This window comes from Myotis brandtii, unplaced genomic scaffold (genome assembly GCF_000412655.1).
Source record: "Myotis brandtii unplaced genomic scaffold, ASM41265v1 scaffold123, whole genome shotgun sequence".
Classification (NCBI taxonomy): Eukaryota; Metazoa; Chordata; class Mammalia; order Chiroptera; family Vespertilionidae; genus Myotis; species Myotis brandtii.
This window is the reverse complement of record NW_005354291.1, coordinates 4631708-4655577: the sequence shown is the minus strand read 5'-3', so window position 1 is coordinate 4655577 and position 23870 is coordinate 4631708. Positions and strand designations below refer to the sequence as shown.

General features: G+C 38.6%; 1 protein-coding gene across 4 annotated transcripts in view; it reads right to left on the bottom strand.

Moving 5' to 3' along the window:
- NKAIN2 (Na+/K+ transporting ATPase interacting 2) overlaps positions 1–23870 on the bottom strand; it is an 805068-nt gene that overhangs the window by 338538 nt on the left and 442660 nt on the right. For all 4 annotated transcript variants that reach the window (XR_001360684.1, XR_313172.2, XR_001360685.1 and 1 more), the window contains exon 3: positions 21910–21990. Coding sequence is in view for 1 of the 4 variants with exons in the window: in XM_005858952.2 (XP_005859014.1) it covers positions 21910–21990 (81 nt within the window). In the remaining 3 variants the exon portion in view is untranslated. The remainder of the gene's footprint in view (positions 1–21909; positions 21991–23870) is intronic.

Sequence of the window (23870 nt, the reverse complement as noted above, 5' to 3'; positions counted from 1 at the left end):
CCAGGTTTTCATTAAGTAATTTGAAAATTCTGCTAAGTTTCTGACATTTCTGTCAAATGTAGCATCTTTTAAATTGTTCTACCTTTAAAAAATCAATAGAAGGAAGAATCATATCCTCCTCCATCATAAATACTCCTTTTCTACGTGAGTGGAACTAAGCCATGAGATCAACTAGCATGCTTTGACAGTTTTTCCAATGGTGATGGCTACCATCAAGCACAGCTCTGAAACTCTTCAGGCCAGGGCAAATGAAGTAGTGTTTCTCAAGATGCCCTCTGCTGGGAAAGTCTTCATCTGATCTTTCCGGGACTGAAAAATCAATCTGCTTTGCTTGTGATTTCAAAACTTTAAAGGTTATTTCTGACCAATTTATTCTTCTGTGTCTATAGCTAAAAAAGCAATAGAGGAAACAAAAAGCCTAAAGGACATTAATTTGTTGATTTATCAAGTATTGATTGAGTATCTACTGTGCACACAGCACTGTATTAGGTGTAGGATACTATGGTAAATCAAAAGAACAGGGGCGTCACAAAAGCTTACACTCTGTGTGACCTGTCATTCTAAGAATTCAGTTGCCCTGAAGACTATTTTGAAAATAATTAGAAATTTAAAAGATGCCAAAGTGTATTTTCCAGTTTTTAAAGTACTTTCAATTTGGATAAGAAAAGGAACAGTGGTATCCGAAAAGGTGACATAAGTACCTTTTCTGTAATAGACACGTAGATTCTACCCATATAAAGAAGCACAGATGTTCAGTGAACTGTATATATGAGGTGAAGTGGCCGTTTGGCATCAAGGAACAAGATAAATCACTTTTTACCTGGAGACTCTTGTTCCAGAAAAATAACCATAAGTGCTGGATTACTAAATAGAGATTAGTAACCAAAAGAACCCATTAAATCCACTCTCTGACTTAGGTAGGAAGAAGGGTGGTGAGTTTGAGGACAGGGAGGTTGGAGGGCTCATAAGATCACAAGGAGTTCAAGTTTTGACCAGACTCTGTACAGCACCAAAAGTAACTTATAAATAGACTCCGTCTTTTCATGTTTTTGCCTGCTCTTTGAACTTCCTCTGGGAACACTGAGTTGAAACTAAGCACTCTGAATCCTAGAAGACAACTTGAAAAAATCATATTTAACCTTAGACTCTGTCGCCGCTGGGAGGTTTTCACTTGATGGAGAGTCCCCTCTGTGTGTTCTGACTCTTAAATGTGAAGAGGCAAGAAAGCAGAAGAGATTTCAGAGTGGGTTTAGTCTGTTGCTCTGCAGAGGTATATGCTCCCAACTGTTAAAGGGCTCCTCATTCATTGAACAAATATTTATCGAGTAGCTGCTCTGTGTCAGGCACTGGTGAACAAGACAGGCACAGTTCCGGACTTCAAAGGTCATACCATGCCAAATTGCCATGGACAGATTAAGAAAACAATAGGTGCAAAGGACAGAATGATTACAGATACCTGCTAACCCCCGTTGCCCACACGTATAAACATCACATCATCAGCTGACAGGTATGTTTGTGAGGAGAATAATTTTCAGAATACCAACCCTCATTGCAGTTCATTTCTAACTTGGAGATTTAATGGATACTACTCAGTAAGCATTCATGTTTGGATTTTTTAACCTGGCTAGCAAGGCTTTAATCACTCAATGTGTATTTACTGATCACCTACACCTTGCACAGCGCAATGCTGGGTTACTGCAATATAGTTATTCATTTCATGGAAATCAGGATGAGAAAATGAAAATTTTTATTTAAATATATTGTAAAAACTAAGAAGTTTTCATCAAAATACCCAAGCAGTCCCAGAAGTATGGCCTTTAAATTTTTTCTTCATATGTTTCTTTATTTCTCTTTTCCTAGTTCCTCATAGTACTTGCAACAGCCTTTGCCATATACCGGGCTTCTCAGACCCAGGGCAACTAGTCCCTTCCTTCCTTTACAGGCTTACATTCTGGATTTGGCGCTCTCATACTTTCTTAAGCTCCCTTGTGCTGTGGATACAGCCCCTACCACTAGCTCATGGGCCACAAAAGAGAGAGAAAGAGAGAGAGAGAGAGAGAAAGAGAGAGAGAGAGAGAGAGAGAGAGAGAGAGAGAGAGAGAAAGAAACACATCACCATCTTCTGGGGAAAGTAAGATGAAAAAGCTCCTTAGACGATTCCAATATGTTCACCTTCTTTATAAATTACAGTACTGGGCCTTCTGTAGTGAATGTTTCTGAAGTTCTGTTCATGAGTATCTAACCTTGGGATGGGATAGAAAATGTAAAATAGTTTTCTGCCTGTATTAGAAAATTTTCAGCTGCAGATGGTATTTCTCCCTTTGGGAAAGACAGAAGCCAAACCCAGTGTTCAGATAGCATCTCAAAAAATAAAAGTCACTCGACTGGTGTGGCTTAGTGATTGAGCATCAACCTGTGAACCAGAAGGTCACGGTTCCATTCCCCGTCAGGGCACATGTTCGGGTTGTAGGATCCATCCCTAGTCGAGGGCGTGTGGGAGGCAGCTGATCAGTGATTCTCTCTTAGCATTAATGTTGTTATCTCTGTCTCCCTCTCCCTTCCTCTCTGACATCAATAAAAATATATTTAATAAAATAAAAATCAGCCTTCTACTGGTTAGCACTTCTCAGAATAAAGTTCTCATTTAGTAATTTGCCTTCATAGTTGATCTCCATGCTGTTAGCTTTAGCCCTGTCTAATTGCTAGAATATTAAAATACTTCCAAACACTTAGTAAACAGCACTGCCCCAAGCTCTCTGGGTTTGGCACCTCTGGCCAGGCTACCCTTCCCGGAAGGCCCCTCCCTATCCTTCTCAAGACTCAGCAATTGCTACTCCACACGTGGCACAGCAAAGGGCTTCTGGGACTCTGCTCACCCTACGGTTGGCTTCAATTCTGACTGGCTTGTGTTCAAGCCACACCCATAGTTATGTGTTTTGGATCAACTCTATTTCAAATAAGGAAAATTCATAAAATTTTGCTTCAGCGTTAGATGAGGATCAGCTAATGCAAGATAACTGCCTACCCATTCACCTCTGAATTTTTGATAGGAAAGCCTTTAGGGAAAAGGACCAGAAAAAAAACCAAAAAACACACACCATAAAAAAAACAATTTTGCACTGGTGGCAAACATGAAAGAACATTAAACATTTATAGAGCTTTGGGCTGTCTTCCAGGTCTACTGCAAACGGCCTTATATCTATCCCCTCAGGCCGATGCTATGATAGCCTATGCCTCCAAATGTCTTCAGGGGGTGAAAGATGGGGACCGACAAGTGGCTTGTCCAAAGTCTGGGAATATCCATTGCTATGACTGCTTCTGTAAGCAATATCCACCTGTGAGAGTTTTCTACTTCGGTACCAAGCATGAGTTTCCAAAAGAGTCCATGATCTAGAAATGGACAGGGAATGAAAGTGGACGCCTTGTTTGATATTTAGTGAGTGTTATGACATTTTTCCCTCCCTTATTTCCTGACATGCGAATAAGTGGGCTTTTATTTTCCTTCTTAGGTTCACTGGTTCAAAAACACTTAATTCAGTTGAACCATAATAATCGATTCAGATCCATAGACATACATGCACACACAGCAAAATAGGATATAAAGGATTTGAACTTTTATCCCCCAAAAAGTTATTCTGCAACTTATCTTTTCTTAATGCTGACTTGTGAGGTGATCTCTTTCCTCAGGGAGTTATTAGGTTTCAGGGAATAAGCAAATTATTCCATGCTAACATTGCAATGTCCCTCCACAGAGATGACATAGTCACAGTTGAATTAATTTATTTAGTAATATTTAGTAAACACACTTTAAGTACCCAGCACTATGCTTAACAAAGGAAAAACCGAAAGAACATAAAATACAAACCCAGCCAAGTAGGGCATTATAAAGTCACAGCAGTATTTTTGCAGCACGTTATTTTATTGCTTAAAGTGTCTTGCAGATAGGAAGAGCTATTTGGATGCAAAGAAAGGAAGCTCTAAGCTCACAGGGCAGTTGGGAGCAGTGGTGGGGAAGATGGTGAGAAAAATTTGCTCACTGTGGATTCTTGTTACTTGCGATAGTTTTCTATGAAATTGCTGCAAACACAAGTTAGTGAGCATAGAATTATTACTTCTACAGGAAAAATAAGATTAGGTTCCTCTGAGCTTCTGGTCAAAACGTAATCCATTTGACGTGTATTTCCCTTTTAAAACACCTTATATAATATATATTTTTGTCCATTAACATTGAACTCACAGTGTACAACACTAAATCTCATGCCTGAAGGAAGCTTACATAACAAACACATTTTCTCCATAAGGAGCATCACAGCCTTTGGTGCTTAGGAACACTAGTCAGCATTTCAGCACTACGTTTGGGGGCCATTTTGACCAGCAAAATCAGCAACAAGAACAAAACAAAGCAGCCACATGCAGGAATGTGGCAATAAATAGACTGGGGAAAGGGCACTTGTTTACAGTGTAAGAGCTGAAACAAGAGGGCAGAGCATCCCCTTGTTTAGCCTCAGCTAAGAACGTGTGCATTGGGTGGGTGACTCAAATATTTTGCTGCTCTGCACATGTGCATGAATTACCATGAAAGCGCTGTGAGCATTAATCTTGGGGTTATAAATACAGTTTAGCAAGCAGGAAAATTTGAAAATATGGAACCCATGAATAATGACATTGATTATGTATATCTATCTACTAGTATCTATCTATCTATCTATCTATCTATCTATCTATCTATCTATCTATCAAGAGAGCAGAAGGTCTTTACCAAAAATGACCTGGGAGAGGGAAAGAGCTCAGTCATTTGGGATATTTGTGCAGAAATGGATCTGTAGATCAGTGATTTTCAAAGTGTGGTACCTAGACCACCAGCAGCAGCACAACCAGGAGTCCGGTGAGAAATGCAAATTCTTGGGCCCCACCCCAGACCTGCTAAATCTAAATCTCTGGGAAAGGGACTCAACAAGCCATCCAGGTGACTGCAATATAAAGAACCACTGCTGTCACTGGTTCCAATCACATAGTGATGACTGGAAATAAGCATAGGTAGGTAGGTAAGTAGGTAGGGAATAATATAATTTGTCAGTGTCCTAATGGTCAAGTCAATAAAATTGATCTTCATCCAAAACTAAGAAGGCAATATTTTTGGCTTTACAGGAGGAAAACAAGTTTGTAAAATTGATAAGTAAGGTTTAAAGGCCTAGAGCAGGATCTCTCAACCTTGGCACTACTGGCATCTTAGGCTGGAAATTCTTGTGTTGTTAGAGGTTTAATGTGCATTGTGGAATATTTACCAGCTACCCAGGACTTCACCCACTAGATGCCAGTCACACCTCTCCTTCACTGTGACAATGAAAAATGTCTTCAGATATTACCAAATATCCCCTGGTAGGCGAAATTGACCCTGGCTGACAACTACTGACTAGAGCAGTGTTATTTTATTAGTGATGTTTATTAGTTTATTCAGCTTACTTCAGTTAGTATTTATTAACCACCAATTAGGTCTCAGTCTGGGCTTGAGTTAGAGAGGCAGAAATGAACAAGGTACAGTTTATGTTGACTTTTTCCCTGAGGTTTTACATTTAGAAACCAATTAACCCAGCTTTAAAAGGTGGGAACGAGTGTTCTTATTCTGATTTTATATAGATTTAAGCCATCGACTGATAGATTTACTTGTTGACATTATGGATGTGAGAAGCATCCAATTTTGAAACCAGGGAGCTCCACGAATGTTAGACTGGACCTCTGTTACTGATACACTTTGGCTTTTGTGTGGTTCGTTTGTCACCTCAAGCTTCAATGAATGCTTGTCATCACTGAGCACAAAGCAATGGGTGAATAGAAATGGAGGTAATCAGGCAGACACTGGCAAACCATTCCTTTACCTCTGGCTCTGATGCTTTGTTTAAATGACAAGGGGCAGGTGATACACATTCTGAAGCACTTCAGTTCATGCATTCAGTTTCATGCAAGCGGCAGGCGAGTCATTTCATATACTCCGAGAGAATGCAGTGATCGAAGAAAACTTTAATTATGCCACAACTTTATTTTACAGAAGATGGAGGACCCTAGCTGTCACTGCTGGCTTGTCCTTTCTCTGCTGTGAAATCGAAATCTAAAAAAAAATACGTATGTATGCACAGGGTGGGGCAAAAGTAGGTTTACAGTTGTTCATATGGAAAATAATGCAATAATTAAATACCAATACAACAATAAACTGTTTTGTGTGCTCACAACTATAAACCTACTTCTGCCACACCCTGTACATGCATCCATATATACACATGTATAAATGTATATATATCAAAGGAAGCTTAGTGAGAGCTCCATATATAGAGCATATCCTATATAATAAAAGGCTAATATGGAAATCGACCAAACGGCAGAACAACTGGTCGCTATGATGCACACTGACCACCAGGGGGCAGATGCTCAATGCTGGAGCTGCCCCCTGGTGGTCAGTGCGCTCCCACAGGGGGAGCTCCGCTCAGCCAGAAGCCAGGCTCATGGCTGGTGAGCACAGTGGCGGTGGGGGGAATCCTCTCCCACCTCCGTGGCAGTCAGACATCCCCCGAGGGCTCCTGGACTGCAAGAGGGCGCAGGCCATGCTGAGGGACCGCCCCCTCCCCCCGCCCTAGTGCACGATTTTTGTGCACTGGGCCTCTAGTACTAGTATAAGAAACAGTGGTTGAGAGGAAATTTTTGACGTTGGACTCTCAAGAGAATTACTCTATGTTTACCCTATGTACATAAAATGCATTGTCCAAACTAGCATACTTTTACAGTGAACTACAATAGTATCAGTTCTTGGCCTTTTGGCTAAGATCAAGTATAGAATGAATTACTAGTATAGTAGAATAACAAGGGAATATAAAGACTGACCTGGACTGATGATCACATTAGCTATAGAAATTAAAATTAAAATTTACAGTGTTAGGAGGTAGTGATGCAATCAGTCTGGCCAGAAGCCAGGGAATCTTTATGTTTAAAAATATACAAGAGTGGTTATCATCGTGCATTGTTGAGACGGACACTGGCTGCATGGGTACAGAACAATATTAGAGGGAGGAAGCATCCCAGCAGGTCAATAATGGCCTCAAGGGATTGTGAGAGGGCTGTCAGCAGCTAAGGAACTCTTATATTTTCTTTCACAGCTTCTCAAAGTACCTCGTCCATCTCCCTGACATGCCCAGTTTCACTGATGGACTTCTCTACAGCCGACCTGTAAAAATGTGCAACAGAACTTTTTACACCTCCTAGCTGGCTATAAGAAAGCATATTCAGGTGTCGAGCCTTTTCCACTGGTTGAGCCTTTTCTCACTTGACCAGATATTTGGCACCATGATGTAATGTCCTATAGCAGTTGTCTCTTCTGGACTCTATTCTTACAATTTCAGGGATGTTATTTTTAAATGGTCAACAACAGTTAAATGATTCAGTCTTGGCCATTTAGTAACAGCAGTGGCTTACAGTTAGAAATCAAGAGAAGGAGGATTTAACAAGTGAGAGAAAGAATCAAATCACTGTCAGCAATTATGTATCACAAAGCAAATACTACCCTCACACACGAGCCCTTGTCCATCTCAATAATTTTTGTGATTAGTACAGACTATCGAATGTATCTGATAAAAAGGCACACAATTTAATTAAGTGACATCACATTATCAATATAATCATATATAGTCTTGTAGAGCACCGTTTATTCTTGGTGAAGGTGATCCAGAGTAACTTTGTGCAATATCTGCATGTGTCTTTAATTCTACTTGAATACTTCTCAATTCCTTACACATGTCAGCTTTTTTAGGTTGCATCATATTCTATTTATTCTTTTCATTTATTCAAATAACATATATTGACTGCCGATGACATGCCAGCAATAAAATTACAATAGTGAACAAGTTTGCCAAGTTCATTGTTCTCATGAATTTTCATTAGCACCTCTTAGAAGACAGATGTTTAACATATATAAACAAGATAAATTCAGAGAATGGTTAAGTTATATGAAGACAATCCAATGGGAAAAAAGTATTTATATTATGTTCCCAGGGAATAGCTAATATTGATCATTTGTGTTTATTTAATAATTTCACTGTATGAGTCCATAACTAAGAATGTTACTCCTATAAAACCATCTCATATATACACTGTCTAATGTTAGCGTAATTAATATTCCTATTTTACTAATGGGAAGACTAAAATCCAGATAAATACCGGTACAATAAATTGCTTCAAATCATTTAGGTAATAAGGGAAGGGAAGAGTTAGAGCCAAGCTAGCTGATGGCCCAGGCTTCTCATACAAGTTCATGGATAGAGATGAAGACAACACACCCAAGAGATAGGTGTGTAATATGTACTAGAAGTACAGCAGTGGATGGGGGTGGGAACATTAAGAGAGAAGGATCAGAAAGCCTTCTTTGAGACTGTCAGTGAGCCAAGTGTCTGGTTAAATAGAGTTTAGCCAAAAGAAGTAAAAATAAAGGGGCATGAAGCCAGAGGGAGTAGCGAAGACATGCCCATCAGATCCAGTGCAAGAGGAGTGCAAATACAAGGAGGTGCGAATGGTGGGGGAGGCTGGGGAGTAATGAAAGTAGAGCTGGGCAGAGGTCAAGCTGTGGAGGGCCTTGTATATCACACTGGAGAGTTTGATTTTATTCTGTAGCTAACAGGGAGCCACTGAAGTGTTTCAAGCAGGTATATGACCTTAGACGATTTGCCCTTTTAGTAAGATCAGCCTGTTGCCAGTGCTGGAAATGGATTGGAGAGAGTCAGACAGGCAGCCAGGAAAACAATGGGGAAAGTTTATCTGCGGGTCAGTCAAGAGTTGATGATTTATGTCAGCCAGTAGCTGTGGGATGGACATTATCTCTAGCAATGGTATTAGGGGGTGAAATTAATATGACTTGGTTACTGTGAAGGGAGAGAAAGCTTGGGAGAGAAGTGAAAGCAAATCCCCCAGTTTCTGGCTTGAGGTACAGGGTTGAATGGCAATTCTGTTTGAGGAACAACAGAATTGGGAGAAGGAGATCAGGCAAATTACTAACTGCTGGTTTCCAGTTTCCTCACCCGCACAATGAGGAGGAAAAGAGCACTTACCTCACCGACTGCGGTGAGGACCAATGAACTGCAAAATATCTACGTCCTTGCGGACAATTCTGGACACATGCCAGAAAACCATTAGCTATTTCAATGCCACGAGCAACAGATCACACATAATTTTGTTGCTCGCTCTCTTTCTTTCAAAACAGTTAAGTGGAACACATAGTCATGATTAAGTTATTGCTTGAAATACACGGAGGTTGGCAATATGAATGCAAATAGAGAAATCTGAAATTGGTAACAGGAAATAAATATTGTTGTTCTCCTTGGGACATTGCATGATAGGGACTGTTTTAGTCTCTGTAATAGATTAGGGCATTATTTTCTTCTGTTTACTCTGTCTGTGGGTACAACTGAGGACAGAGAAATCCCAAACTTCCCTGTTTTACATTCACTGCCGTTAGCTCTGAGCTTCTCACAGAGAATCATATGACACGAACTGCCTCAATGCTGTGTAGCTTGAACAGACTTGAAAAGACTTATCAAGGAATATCTTCAGGATAAATCCTCTAAGCCGTGAGCATATTACATAGAACTGTCCCAGATTGGGGCTGGGCCCCTCAGACAGAGCAGACGTTGAGCCCACATTTGTTTCCATTTGGCTAGGTGCCTGTCTCCTGATGATATCAGTTACATCTGATAGGAAGAGAAAAGTTGGAAAATGAATAAAAATATAGATTGCCCATAAATTAATTTTCCTTCTTTCCCTCTTGGACAGGAAGCATGCATCATAGATATCAACAATATAAACTGCACTTTTTTTTCTTTCCACTGTCAGTAGTCTTTGAAATAATGTATTGATTGAATATAGGATTATAGTAAAGCATTTGTCTTATACCTTTTATATGAATACAAAGAGAATAAGGTAACTGCATTACCTCAATCATAATTCTGACAAATAGAGAAAAAGAATTACTATTCCCCAAAACTATCTGCAGTCCAAGATTCCTCTAAAAACAAAAACACCGTTTCAGTTGAACTGTTTATTATTGTAAATAAAGTGATTGATTAATTTGATGTGTCTGAAAACAAAGAGGAGTCATTTTGAAAGCCTTACAGTGAGGTTAATAAGCACAAAATGTGTGTTTTCATATTAAAGCGCTGGGAAGCTTAGAATCAAATAATTCAAATGTTAACATATGCAAATACTCATCTGTGGCTTAAAAGTAACATTTACAGATGAAGATTCCTGACCCATGTCAGGGAGACATTCAATTGTTTTTGTCCCTGAAGAATATAAGCAACTAGCATCTTTAAAAGTTCTCCAAAACTTTTCTGTTTGGCTGATCTTTATTATTTGGCAACCATCAACCTACTCCCCTTAATGGTAGATGTGCAGATATTCAAGTTCTATCAACTCAGTGCTACAGAAAAGTTCAGTTAAATATATGATATCTTATTCTTGGGAGTGGGGTAGAGATCTTAAGGGTGTGCATTAGTTAGAATATAGTTAACTGATATAACAGGTAGACCCCAAATACATAATGCCTCAAACTCAATAGAGTTCATTTCTTGCACCGTAACAGTTCCTGATCAGCAGGTAGCTTTCTTCCACAACAGTGGTTCACAAAAATTTTATCTTAAGACCTATTTACATGCTTAAATATTAATAAGCTTTTGTTTCCACAGGCTATTTTATATCTATTAATATTTACAGAGGAAATTATAAATATGCATTAATTTTTAAGTAATAAACCCACTCATTGCATGTTACCATAAATAATACATTTTTATGAAACATAAAAATTTCCCAGACAAAAATTTGGAGAGAATATTAACATTGTTTTATATTTTCGTGACTCTGTAATGTTTGGCTTAATGGACAACATAAGGACTCCATACCTGCTTCCTTATTTAATCTCCTGTGACATGTTGTTTTGGTTGCAGTATACTTACAAATATATAGTCTCACGATGAAATGTACTAAACAAGGGAAAGAGCAACTTTATTGTCCTTTCAGATATTTATAAGCATTTCAAATAATAGTGGATAGTCTTCTTTGATACTATACCCAAACTCAATAAGTGGTCGGTTTTTAAAGGTTAGTTGTGATGTGGAATCTGGACCATATAAAAGGAACTTTCATACCTTTTATATTAAAATCCATTTGTATGCCTTGCACTTGGAATGGATTTTTTTTTTTACCCTGGATGATTTGTAACATGGGTGAGTCATTTGCAAATTATTGGTTTGATGAATTATGCAGATCTCCCAAATGTTAACTAATTTCATTATACAATATCAAAAAGTCACATTTACTAATATCACTGATGTTTTCTTCAGTGTTGTTATAAAAATAGTTTCAGACCTTGTGAAACAGTCTCTGGGAATCTCAGGAATCCCAATGATACTTAAAGCACCTCTGCTCCATATGGTGACTCAGAAACCCTGGCTCCTTCCCGCTTGTGGTCCCACCTCCTTAAGACCTCCTCACTTTGTCCACATCCAGCCAGGAGAAGGGGAAAGAGGCTAAATATCACACTTAAAATTCATTTCCGTGAGATGACACACATATTTCTGTTTGCATTCCATTACTGTAAACTATTTAGATGCTCACATCTAGCTGCAAGAGAGGGGAGCAGAAACATAGCCCCTGCGGTGTATCTTTCAACCGCAGCTGCTTTACAAGCCCATATTACTTCTTAAGGAAGTTCTAAGCATGGGTGAAAAAAGAGAAGTCAGGTCCTCACAAATGGAATGCAGCATAATTCCCTGCATCACTGAATCACCAGGACCCAAGTAGCTACAGTAGCTGCACCTCGTTTCTGATTATCTTTGCGTTAATCACCCAACAATGGAAAAGGCTTCTCAGGGTCTCTTTCTAGTGACTTTATTAGGTGAGTAATAAGTGCAGGTAGTTAAAATGTGTAAAAATAGTTTCAAAAGACATATAAATTAATAAGTAAAATTCTCCCTCCATTTCAGTACCTGATCCCCTGTTCTTCCACTTGGTAAACGCATTGAATATTCTGGCATTTTATTCCATAATTTTTATTTATTTCCTTAAGTTAAAAAAGAACACTAACAGAGACTCTGGTATGAGACAGTGAACTTTTACAGGATAAATGGGCTACAATAATATTTCGCAAAGACAAGCCAAGTTGCTTTCCTAATGTCTTTCCTGATGTGCAACTGACATTGTGGCTCTGACATTGGACGTCTTGTTGAAAATTTCAAGAAGATATATGACATCTTCTCTTCTGTTAGAGGTATTTTCTCATTATAGAAAGAAAATCAAGTGTAGTTACCTATTCTGCAATCAGAGAATTATTTCTATACTCCTAGACTTTCTCCAAGCCTGCTTATCTTGCTTTTTTCCTAGATAGAACTGTTGTGCCATTATCTTTACCATACATAAAACCTGTATCAGTTAGGGCCCAATCAGAAACACAGAAAGCACTTTAGGAAGTGTAACCTGAATTAATAAGGCAGGGAATTGATTACATACATGATGAAAGAACTGAGGAGGTAACCTGAGAATATTAAGAAAAAATGAGAATAGCAGCAGCTGAGAGCTACCTTCAATCCTAGGCTGGAGATGGGAATGGAACCAGCGCCATTGGAGCCCAGGCCTGGAGGCCACTGTTAGAATCGGGACCACAGCAGGTACGGCCAGCAGAACACAAAGGAGATGTAGTCGTGGTGGGACCTCTGGCACACAGGGAGAGGAAAATAAATATCCGGCTTCTTATTTCTTTTTGCCAATTTTCTACCAATCTGAACAGTACCTGTCATTGACTAAATGTAGAGAGAAGCCCTGTCACTGACTAAATTTAGAGAGAAGCCAGATGAACACAGAACCTGAACGGGTCCACTCTCTTGAGATTCAGCGCAGAGCACTAATATCCCAGGATCCTATTCCAAGTTCCAGAGACTGAATGGCAGGAGACTTATCAGAATAGCCCAGCATGAGTCCAGTCAGTGCCCAGTGGCCAGCAACTAATCCAGAAAATTGATACTAAAGCTTATTCACTAGTCAGTTCTCTGAATCTAATTTGTTCAATGGGTTCAGAAGAGCATGATGCTAATCCTGTAACAGTTACAGGCAAATGGTTGTGTTGGCTTACAGTATCCATGAGTCTCATAGTTCATAAGTAACACTTGGCAACCATGTTGATGGCTCAGCATCTGTGCATCATTATTATTTAGAAAAATCAATGTTAAGTCTAAGCTCATGGTTCACTCCATTCATAAAGAATTTCCCCTGTTTCTTAAAACCCTGACCCCTTCCTCCTTTATCACTCAAATTGATGATTCTTGCCCCAGATTTTACTGAAGCAGGGGAAGCAATTACAGGAGAATGCCTTTATTGTCTCACTACCAAATCCACCAATTGACCTGCATCTACACTCATGGGCTCCGCATTTCCCTCTTGTATTGATGCCACATCGCTGTTCAGCCCTGAATCCCATCTCCTCTCAGCTATTCAAGAACTGGGCCACTGTTCCATCAGTTTCTTCCTCTCACTAGATTTCCTTACCAGCATAAACATGTGCTCCAGTATCTACATTTAACAAAACATATAAAAGCGCACAAACCTCCCTAGACTGCCTTAAGGCTCTCCTATTTCTCTGCTTCTTACAGCAACAGCCCTTGAAGAAGCTGACTTTATTCACTCTCAATTTTCTCATCTCAGCTTATTTAATAACACTTTATTATTTCTCTATTGAAATTCCTTTCTTTTTAAAGTCAACAATAACGTCCACTTTGCCATATTTGGTATTGTTTTCAATCCTCATTCTTGTCACAATTTATCATCCCTCCATCTTATTTGTTTTGTTTTAACCTGAGTGGTGGGACACTCATCTCCTTCCTTTCTTCCTATTTTCCAGCCCACTCTGCCTCGTTTCCTTCACTGGGTCCTCCTCTTCCTAATGAAGTCTTAGATCCCCAAAGCACTGTCCTTAACCATCTCCTTTCTCTCTGTGTCTGCCCTAAGAGATCTTATTTTTTGTGTGCCTTTCACTTCCATTTATATACTGATGACTCAAATGTACGTTTCCCATTCAAAACCTCTTTTAAATGCAGGACTCATGTGTACTTTTGTTTCCTTGACAACACTGCTTGGGATGTCTAGTGGGCAGCTCAGACATAATGAGGTCAAACAGAGCAACTGGTTCTGCACACATATTCTTCCTCCTTTCCGAAATCTGTCCTGTCTGCCTGCAGCTCAATAAATGAAAACACCTAGTTCTCCTAACGGCTTAGGGCTACAAGCCTGTAAGTCAACTCTGATCATTCTATTCCTACACCCTGCATCCTGTTGCCCTAACCTCACCGGATATTGAGAATTTAACTAGATATGATCTTGAATGGCATAACTTTTACTGTCTCCCCTGCTGTCTCCTCCATCTAAGCCAAAAGCATCTATAACTTGGACGTGAAAATATGCAAACTATGTTTCCTCTTACTACTCTTGCCTCCCCTATAGAATATTTTCACAACAGTCATGGCAATATTTTATAAGTAGAATTTTATAAATAGATCATATTATTCTTACCCTATTCAAAATCTCACCCGGCTAAAAATAATGGCCAGACTCCATGCATTTTTTCAGAAAGCTGAGGAAAATTAGGAGTTGTTTTACATTATTTTAAGTTAATTGCAACTTGAAAATTAACCTATAATGCTCAAATATTTGAAACAATGATCTATTCTTTAGTTTTTTTGGTACATTATATTAATAAGACATGGAGAAAAAAACTGACCAGTAATTAGAATAATGATAATGGTATTTTCCAGTGATTGAGATATATATAATTTTGACACATAAACAAAGGTTATGCGATGAAAACACACAAAAATCAATATAAAGTCATCACACATGGTGATTTTTGAAAATTCATGTTAACATTTTTTTTTCATTTACCCAGATATGTAAGTATGAACTCCTAAAGAGAACATTTCAGCTTGAAGTAAACTTAAGTTTCTCTCTTATAAGGCAGTTTATCAATTAAGCTAAGCAAACAAACAAAAATCATTAAAAATCCCGAGGACAGCAATTCTATCGCATTTGAAAGACTGGCTCTGCTCTCTCTGGGAAAGGCACCTTCTCAAGCCAGTGGACAGCTTCAGGGAAAAAAAACAGATCGAACAGACCCTGGAGATCGGAGGGGTGATAGATGTCACAGACAGCACGCCGGTATGTGCTACTCCAAGTACCGTCTTTTCATGTTGATTTTGCCTTTAACACATTCTGGGGGAAACAGAACTTGAACTTTGGCCCCAAACATGGTCAAGTAATGATTTAGATTACAAAGTATCCTGTGAGAATATGTAATTATGAAGCCATATTTTTTCCATCAATAATACTTTAATTTGTTACAAGAGCTTTTTTGTTGTGCCAACAAATTTATCATCCAAACCATACTGGTTTCTCCTTTTCTCTGAATATGCAATTATTTATTCCCCTCCTTTTTCAATCTTCATGTGTCTTCAGATTTAGTAATTCCACAGTTGTCAAGGAAAATACTAGGGTTTGTGTCTCATTTGCATTTCAGCTTGACTCTTCGATAACGTTTTCCAAATGAGATCATGTCACTTGTGCCCCTTAGAGAGATTTTGCTCTTATGAAATACTCAAGAGAATGGAATTATTCAGAAAATAACATGCTTATCACAAAGAAAGTGATCTAAACCTGGGAAATGTTATAACCCTTAAAAAATCACATTTACATTGTGGTTTATTTTTTTTCACTTTCTAAAAGAAACCCATAAAGTTGCTATAACTTGTCTTCTTTTTTTCTTTTCTTTTTAAAAATATATTTTACTGATTTTTTACAGAGAGAAAGGGAGAGGGATAAAAAATTAGAAACATCCATCAGCTGCCTCCTGCACACCCCCTACTGGGGATGTACCCGCAACCAAGGTACATGCCCCTGACCAGAATCAAACCTGGGACCCTTCAGTCCACAGGCCTACGCTCCACCCACTGAGCCAAACTGGTTAGGGCACGACTTGCCTTCTTAATAAACATTGGAATTAGTCACAGACTGAGGGCCGACCTTTCCCACATTAGAAGACTGCAGTGAAATACTCTTTTCTCATTATTTTATAACCAATTAATACTTTATGGTTTGTGCACTGTACAGTCACATCCATTATTTCTATTAGATAATATTCTGCTGCCTTTGTTTTCAAAACTGTGCCTGTGGCTTTAAATTTTCTGTGGAAAACCTTAAAAAGAAAAAATATCCGGCAGCACTAATTATTTGGCTATTTGGCAATATTAAACTTAGCTATCTTGGTTGTTTTTGTGTTGTTGTTTTTTTTTTTTTTCATTGAGTAGAAGGAAACAGGAAGCAAAGAGACAAGAAGAATTGAACTCATTATGCTGCACACCATGATGCCACAGTTAACTTACTATATAAATGTGTTAAAAAGTAAGTAGTGGGGGGTCTGGGTATACAAAATGCTTAATGGATTAATTTCAGTGCTCGTAAAATCGGAGTGCAAAAGCTGGAGTCCATCGGTTGTGCAGGCTGCCTGATGAAGCCAGTGTATCAGATGTACCCCCAGGAGGGTCACAGCCTTTCCGAGTGTCTGGCGAGCGACAGATCTCTTCGGGAGCAAGTGCAGAGTGTGCCGAATTGTGTGATATTAGTCCCCCCTCGGGACTAATTGAGATCACTAAACTCATTCTCACTTGCGATTCAAATAAGATTGGAGGATCTGTCACTAGGGATTTTCCTGTCAGAGTGGGAAAGGGACAGTGTCCCCATGGCACCAATGCAGCTACTTCCCCGAAAAATGCCTCGTTTTTACACTAGAAAAAAGATGACATTTTTTTGAAATACCACTTAATTATTTAGGTTTTCTATATTATTCTACCTATGAGTGTGAGACCCTGGAGTCCTGCAATTGCCATTAGACTCATTCCTCTAGCAGGCTACATGCGCTAATGAAGGGGAAAAAAAACTAATTATAATTCTCTAAATAGCTGTTTATTAATGAGTCATCTTTTTCCTTTTAACCTTGTAAGCTGCTTTGCTGGTTGCATCAGGCTGAACACACATTTTGCTTCATAAAACATCAAAAATAAAACTTTAAAGAGGAGGAGGCAAAGTAACACCTTAAGTGCAATGTTGGTATGTAAATCACTTTAAATATTTCAAAATTGCTCCATATAATTCTCAATCAGGAAAGACATTTACATCGTTTCATTTTCTTTGTACTGCTTTACATCTAATACCAGTACTTACTGAACATTGCTCCCTGGTTACCTATGGTCTACTGAACTACTAATCCAAAGTGCAACTGTATTTTCAACGTAAATTTTAAGTACAGTACGGAATTAAGAGTTGTTCTGTCAACATATAAAGGCATGGAAAATAGTCACTTATTTGTTCTTTCTGCCTAAACAAACCTAAATGCTAGAAGCAGAAAAAAAAATGGAATGGATTTATTTCACTATTTAATATTCCTTGGATTGTATTTTTGTATTTCCCATAGTTCATCAAAGCATCAATTGTCCCTGAGTGAATCCACAGACATAGAAATTGACATTTTGCCCTCCAAAGCTAATTTGGCAACTGCCAATTCCAATTTAGTTTTGAAATGAGTTCCAGGGGTCATGTTAGGATGGTGGTTTACAGCGAAGAGGGTGATTTTGATAAGGTTATCGCTGACTGAGAGCACACTAGGGGCTTGGGGACCATGCAGAATCGGACATAATTCCCAAGTAAGTGCTGCAGCTATTGCAACATCTAAGGACCTACTTCACACAAGATCATTTAATGTGGATCTAATATTCCAAGATTTTTTTTAAAAAATTGTAAGTTTTCAATTTTTTTAACAATTAAATTATTCTAACTTTAAAGCTATGCGGTTCTTAATTCAAACATATTCTTGTATTTTTACATAGCTCTGTAACAGTAAAGCTACAAAAATAGGGTGTTTAAATTTGGGGCATAGAATAAAATTTCCTGTTCTACAATGATCCCTGTAAACTGAGCTTTAGATACAAATGAGGCTAGCAATTGCTTAGACTAGTGGTCGGCAAACTGCGGCTTGGCAAACCGCGGCTCGCGAGCCACATGCAGCTCTTTGGCCCCTTGAGTGTGGCTCTTCTACAAAATACCAGCTCTTCCACAAAATACCGACTTGGCTCGCGAGCCGCGGTTTGCCAACCACGGGCTTAGACCATGTTTGTATCTGCTTTATTTTTATTTCCAGCAGCATACTGTCTCAGAATATTAATCTCTGTACTTTTATTTTTTCATACTTATATTTTGCAAACTTTCCCTAGTGAGTCAGTGACACCTTCACTTCCTCAAGGAGAATTACCACTGCTTTAGTAGGAAGGCAAAAGAAAGAAATGTTTAGTGCTCAATATTTTGACTTCCAAAAGAGAATCTCAAAGTCCACATCAGAAATACTAGCTTTGACCAAGTGCCCATAAGTAGATTAGATTTAAAAACCCCCACAAAAAACAACTGGTACATATACACATTGCAATACTACTCGGCAGTGGAAAAAAAGGAAATCTTACCTTTCGCAACAGCATTTGATAGACCTGGAGAGTGTTATGCTAAGCGAAATAAGCCAGTCAGAGAAAGACAAGTACCATATGATTTCACTTATATGTGGAATCTAATGAACAAAAGAAACAAACAAAATAGAAACAGACTCATAGATGAAGAGAACAGAATGACAGCTGTGGGGGGAGGGTGCGGTTGGGGGCTGCGTGAAAAAGGTGAAGGGATTAAGCAAAAACAATAAATAAACAAAACAAAATTTATAGACACAGGCCACATTATGGTGATTACAGAGGGAAAGGGGGTGGGGGGAGGTAGATGAGGGTATAAAGGGGATAAATGGTGATGGAAAGAGACTTGAATTTGGATGGTGAACACACAATGCAATATACAGGTGATGTATTATAAAACTGTACACCTGCAATGTGTATAATTTTATTAATCAATGTCACCACAATATATTCAATTAAAAGAAAAAATTTTAGTGGTTTCCCTAAAGTTTGCAATTAACATTTATAAGTAATCCAAGTCCATTTTTAAAGAGCCCTATACTACTTCATGTGCAGTGTGTTTCCTACATTAACAAAATAATTCTAATTTCTCCCTTTAATCCCTTGTACCATTGCTGTTATTTACAATATTTTACTAATATATAAACATACACAAGTATATATATGCATATACATGTATGTATGTTTATGTATATATATGTGTGTATATGTATGTATACATATATGTATATATACACACATAAGCATGCATAATGTGATACATTGTTGCTATTATTCTTTTGAACAGATTTATCTATTAGATCAATTAAATGCTATGGGGATACTAATTAAAATTTATCCATTGATATTTTAAGAATAATTATTGATTTGCACAGATTTTCCAATGAAGGAAATATATTTGAAATACAACTATGGGTACAAAGAAAACTGAAGATCAAACAGGTCAGTCTTGTGTACCATATTTTTGTAATTAAGACATTCCATTACTGAATGCACACACTGGGTTGGTTAATGACTCTAATCTCAGTTTTGCTCATTAGTAAAAGGAAAATAGTTTAGAAAAAAAAACACAAATAGAAAAGACATATGCAAAATGACCACACAACATTCTAATCTCTAGTAGATAACTAAAGATTGCTTTAACATCCTTGCTAATATTCATTGTGGGAAGGAATCAAGCTTTACAAAATATTTTATGAAAATAAACACACTTCTTTCACATATATAAGACCATAGAATTTCCTCCCTGATTTAATTTCCCATTATTTCTCCCTCAGCCAAAAACGAACAGACCCATTTTGTATGGTCAAACTATTTTATTTTTGGTGGGTTGAGAAAAGATTGTTTATATTCTGTAATCTAAGCATTGTCAGCAGTTTCAGGAGTCCCATTTTGAGTTTTCATATATCTGTACATTTTTCAATCACCATTGCTCCCTCCTGTCACTGTATTCCTTGAAGGATGTGAGGCAGTTACAGAAGCTACAGAATTAAATGGTACACATACTCCTTTCTCAAACCCTTTGAGGAGGAAGGGGAGGAAAAGCCTGGTGCAGGTAACTATTATAACTTTGCCCTTTATGGTTCTCTTTTAGATTATTTGTTAAAAATATTAAATTTTCATGTGCTCTGCAGAGCCTAGCATGGTTTATAAGATGAAAAGAAAAGAAATGTTATTAACTGCTGCACTGCCAAGGGATAGTCATTACCTGCCTGTGTGCATTAGAGGAATTCTTAGTCATTTGGGTTGCAACTGTCTTGAACTGTAATGCTTTAGGATGTACCCTTGCTGTGGTTTCAATGCCCATGTCCAAGGTCATGAAGATCACACGCTTTACTTTGTGCCTGCAGTTATCACATGGAGCAGTGAACACAGAGAATATTTGTGCAGCCTGCTTGGCTCAAATCTCTCTCTTTCTCTCCTTTTATATTAAACAAACTGGCCTGCTAGATTATTTTACACAGCTAATATGCCTGAATGAATGCCTTCCAATTTTTAAGGTGATTATTTAAAATTAAAAATATCATTAAGAGTCATTCTAGTGTGGACTTTCTTTGAATAAAGTGGATTATAGAGCAGCAGCGGGGATGTATGAATTGGGTAAGGAATTCAAATCCTTGCGAAGTGCTTATTGCTTTTCTGACACGGACACAGCAGCAGCCCTGTCTATGTCCGTCCAAGAGCTACCTGAACAAGCCCTTTTCATTAGTCACAGCATCTTCGGGAAGGACAGCCTGCTGCCAGGGTGTGGAGGACCATGCACCACTAGAAGCATAGAAATGTCTCTATCAAGTCAGATAAGCATCCTTGCAAACGCTCAGAGCACTTTGAAAAACTCCTGTATGACAGATTACAAATGTGTATTACTACTAAGCCCATCACTCAACCCCCAAAATATATAGCCCTGCAAAGGTAATTCCTGGTGACTTTATAGCTCAGTTATTTTGCCTTTTAAAGCAGGTTATCATCTCTGGGGTTTTAAAATGTCAATGTCTCTGCAGGGTCTTTCTGTTCTAAACAGGGATAGGTAGAAGAACATTTTACCATCTGTCTTTTAAAGTTAATATTAAGAAATACAGGTTTGCAACCACTCAAGCATCTCAAGTCAGATACGCTACCTCCTGGAATGGATTATCTCATTTGACTTACCTGGTGTTAACTGCATTCCAAAAGAAGAAGGATGCTGGTTTTAGAGATTTAAAAACTACATCATTTCAAGAGTAAAGGCATTTGTGTTAGAAATATAAAGTCAACCTACATGCTCAAAAACAAGTATACACATACCTAAGAACAGCGCAAAATAAAGAAACCTAATGAAAAAGCAAGTATTATAAGTCTTTCGTAGACTATTTTAGAATAAAGTGTTCATTTTTTAATCTAAATAATAAATTATATGCCTCTGGTAACAACTGTACTCAGTTAAAACCCATTCATTGTTCGAATTATTTCATTGCTATTTGGGCCCAATCAGGAAAATCTTTACCAGAGCAATAAGCAAACTAAGGGAATTAATCTTCAAGATTTTATCTCTAAAAAAAATTCCTATTCTGCTTCAGAAAGCCCTCATCAGTCAACATTTTAAAAGTCGACAGCATTGGTCACTATAATAATCAATATTTCACATTAGTTTTTCTTAAAAATAAAAATACATTTTGTGACACACTAAAGCATATCTTCCATGGTAGAAATGCAGAGAAATAGATGAGGACACCTTTCAGTTGACCTTCATTCGAGGCACATCTAAGTGACAAGAGCAGGGTGAGACTCTGCCTTACTTAGGAAGAGACTTAGTAACACATTATTGATGATGCTGGCAAATCAGATGGCAAATTACCTTTGAGAGGTCCCCGGCCTCCAGGTAGAAGCAGATAACAAACACATTCCACGTAACCCAGAGGACTAGCCAGACAGCATACTGTGGGAAAGCGAGAGAGAAACAACATATAATTAATTTTGAATCGGCTGAGTAAGATTTAAATAGAACTTGAACTTTTGAACGCAAGTCTTAAGATTAGTGGGAAATATTAGATATTGCTTCTTTCTAGGGAACAGGATGAGATGCACATTTATCTCTGTTGGTATGTTTCTCACTGTTATGGACTCTAGTATTATAACTCAAACTTGCTTAAGGATACTTTTTAAGATTTAAAACAAAAGAAATACTAGCCCACATTCTGTTTTAAGGGGCAATGATTATGACTTCTAGATATCTAAAGAACTGGATGCTCCAAAGAAGTATTAAATACAAACCATCAAAGGGAACTCATAGCCCTAATCGGTTTGGCTCAGTGGATAGAGTGTCGGCCTGCGGACTGAAGGGTCCCAGGTTTGATTCCGGTCAAGGGCATGTACCTTGGTTGCGGGCACATCCCCAGTTGGGGGTGTGCATGAGGCAGCTGATCGATGTTTCTCTCTCATCGATGCTTCTAACTCTCTATCCCTCTCCCTTCCTCTCTGTAAAAAAAAAAAAATCAATAAAATATATATTTTAAAATAGGGGGACTCATATTTTTCTTTGGCAAAAAATCAAACCATTATAATACAAATTTTCTCCAAATTATTTGGGTTCATCCACAAATAGTCCTTCTATTTCTGTCCCATCTAATCAGCTTTCTCTTTCTGTGGTCTTCTTTTCATTTCCCTCTTTACCTTCTTATTTTATCCTCTCACAATCTCCTGTTACAGTGACTATGTAGCTATTATCCTTAATTTTATTCTGTTTTCTATTTATTTTGTCTTCTTCCCTGAGGATGAAGTTTTCTTACCATGACATAATGCTGATCAGTCAGTCAACTACAATTGTTTAAGTATCTGGAAAATAACATGCTGGAAAGATATTGAGGAGTCAAAGACCAATGATAAATTCTCCCTGAAAGCAAGTCAAGTGGTAAGGGTAGATTTAAAAAAAAAAAAAGATGCTTATTATACAAAAATCATTAAAATAATCTGAGCACAAGCAAGGAAGATGGGAGAAGTGTAAACTTATTCTGAGAAAAACTAGTCCTACAAAGCTTAACAGAAGAGGTGAAACACCTTCCATAAGAAGTGAATCAAACAAACATATAAACTTAACCAAAAATCATCGGGGGTTGAAGGACTATGGTGGAAGGGTGCTGTAAACAAAGAAAACAGTGGATGGGAATTTTAAAAAGTGGGACGAGAGGATTTCATTTCTCTGATAAGTAAACACCAATGGCTCCCATCCTATCTAATAATAGACAAACATGGTAATTGACCATACCTTCGCTACGCCTCTCTTGGGCTAATCAGCGTGATATGCAAATTAACCCAACCAAGATGGCGGCCGGCAGCCATGCAGCTGAAGCAAGCAGGAGGCTTGCTTGCTCCAGTGATGGAGGAAGCCAAGGTTCCCCGCCTGCTGCGGCCTGGCTCTGAGCTCCGAAAGCAACAAAGTTTCAATTATAGAAGGTAAATAAATCCCAGAATAAAAAAAAGAAAAGAAAAAAAGGAGAGGCTGGGAGCTTCAGTTGCCGGCCAGCCTGAAAATGGCCCTCAGCCCCTCACCCAGACTGGCCAGGCACCCCACTGGGGACCCCCACCCTAAAGGGGGTGTGGCCAGCCTGAAAACAGCCATCAGCCCCTCATCCAGGCTGGCCAGGCACCCCAGTGGGGACCCGTACCCTAAAGGGGGTGTGGCCAGCCTGAAAACAGCCATCAGCCCCTCATCCAGGCTGGCCAGGCACCCCAGTGGGGACCCCCACCCTGAAGGGGGTGTGACCAGCTGCAAACACCCATCAGACCCTCACCCAGGCTGGCCAGGCACCCAAGCGGGAC